The sequence below is a fragment of the Sinocyclocheilus grahami genome, unplaced genomic scaffold (genome assembly GCF_001515645.1).
Source record: "Sinocyclocheilus grahami isolate Dianchi unplaced genomic scaffold, SAMN03320097.WGS_v1.1 scaffold536.1, whole genome shotgun sequence".
NCBI classification, from domain to species: Eukaryota; Metazoa; Chordata; class Actinopteri; order Cypriniformes; family Cyprinidae; genus Sinocyclocheilus; species Sinocyclocheilus grahami.
In genome coordinates this window covers 898,083-899,382 of record NW_015505715.1, presented here as the reverse complement: position 1 = coordinate 899,382, position 1,300 = coordinate 898,083, and the positions used below count along the sequence as shown (strand labels likewise).

The 1,300-nt window shown below is 37.8% G+C and overlaps 1 protein-coding gene across 1 annotated transcript in view; it reads left to right on the top strand.

Moving 5' to 3' along the window:
* Nucleotides 1-144, top strand: part of LOC107555514 (protein unc-13 homolog B-like) — a 26,677-nt gene extending 26,533 nt beyond the window's left edge. Inside the window, exon 11 of the mRNA XM_016238337.1 lies at nt 129-144. Coding sequence (XP_016093823.1) covers nt 129-144 — 16 coding nt within the window. The remainder of the gene's footprint in view (nt 1-128) is intronic.
* Nucleotides 145-1,300: the final 1,156 nt, after the last annotated feature.

Here is a 1,300-nt window from a genome sequence, read left to right as displayed (position 1 = left end):
CTTAAAATCATTGAATATGGTAAAAGAGTGCCTCTAAATAAATTAAAAGGTGAAATAACTCTTTAGTTTAGTGAAACTAAAGAGTCTAGTGTGGACAGATGAGACTACCTAACATTTTGTCCTGACAGGCAGGAAATGGGGTGAAGCTGCTATTAGACCCAGCAGGTTCTGCTTAACACTCATGATGCCCAGTGAATACAGCTGTGCTGTCACCCTCCCCGTACTGTAACAGTTACTGTTAGAAGAGCTGACAGGCAAGAAGATAATATGTTGTGTTCTGCATGGAATAAGCCCCACTAGTTTGGCAATGTCTGGACCCGAATCATGAACAGAATGCTTCAACAAAAAATTTAATTAGAGTTTGCATATGATCAAATGATTTGATTAAACACTTACGACTTTACACCTTATGTGATTGAGCCGTTTTCTGGACACCATGTCCTTTACAGTGCGCTTTTTCAATTGCATAGATTTTAACAGTATTGCAGTTGTCTTAACGACTAGGTTAATTAGCAAGCTATGACCATCCTTAGAGTATCAGCTGACAAGTCACAATGTGCATTGTACATCCTGGGTAAACACATTGTAAACTGTCTGTAATCCATTTTGCACTCTTTTTACTACATGGCAGAGATCCAGATATACTCACTCTTACCATCTATCTATAATGTGACTTTTTACTTGGGTGTGCGTGTGAGAGAGAGAGTTGGCAGTGTGGACACCCTTAACCTGTAGCATTACTTTTTATTAAAATCTCCATTACTATAAATTATGAAACTGCATTCAGCGCTTCAGCTGTGCACTTACTGTATAGTATGTAATGAAATATGCGGTCATAAGCTTTGTTCCAAAAGCTAGTGCTTTGACTTTTATGGTGGCATCCTAACCAAATGATTTGGAATGACATATAGGGGCAGCAACTCGATTGTGTCACACAAATAGCATTCCTGATGCCTTAGAATTAGACTAAACTGAAGTATTTTTATAGACTGCACAGTTAAGGTGCCTACATTTTGGAAAGACCTTCACATTGGGAGTGCCTCTGTAGACAGTTTACTAGGTTTTAGAACCAAACAATAGCATCAAGAAGTGCAAAAGACTGAATGGCCATGTTGATTATTTTACATGGATTGTGCATGCCTATATTTAACTGATGTAATTCTTTGCAATATATATTACATTGCAGTATATGTCTGTTTTAATAATCTATGCATGTCATAGTCCTCAAATGTCAGATGTACCTGAAGCCCTGTTATGATCTTGACTGAAAAACACTTCCTCGTGTACTGTAGGTGAAATG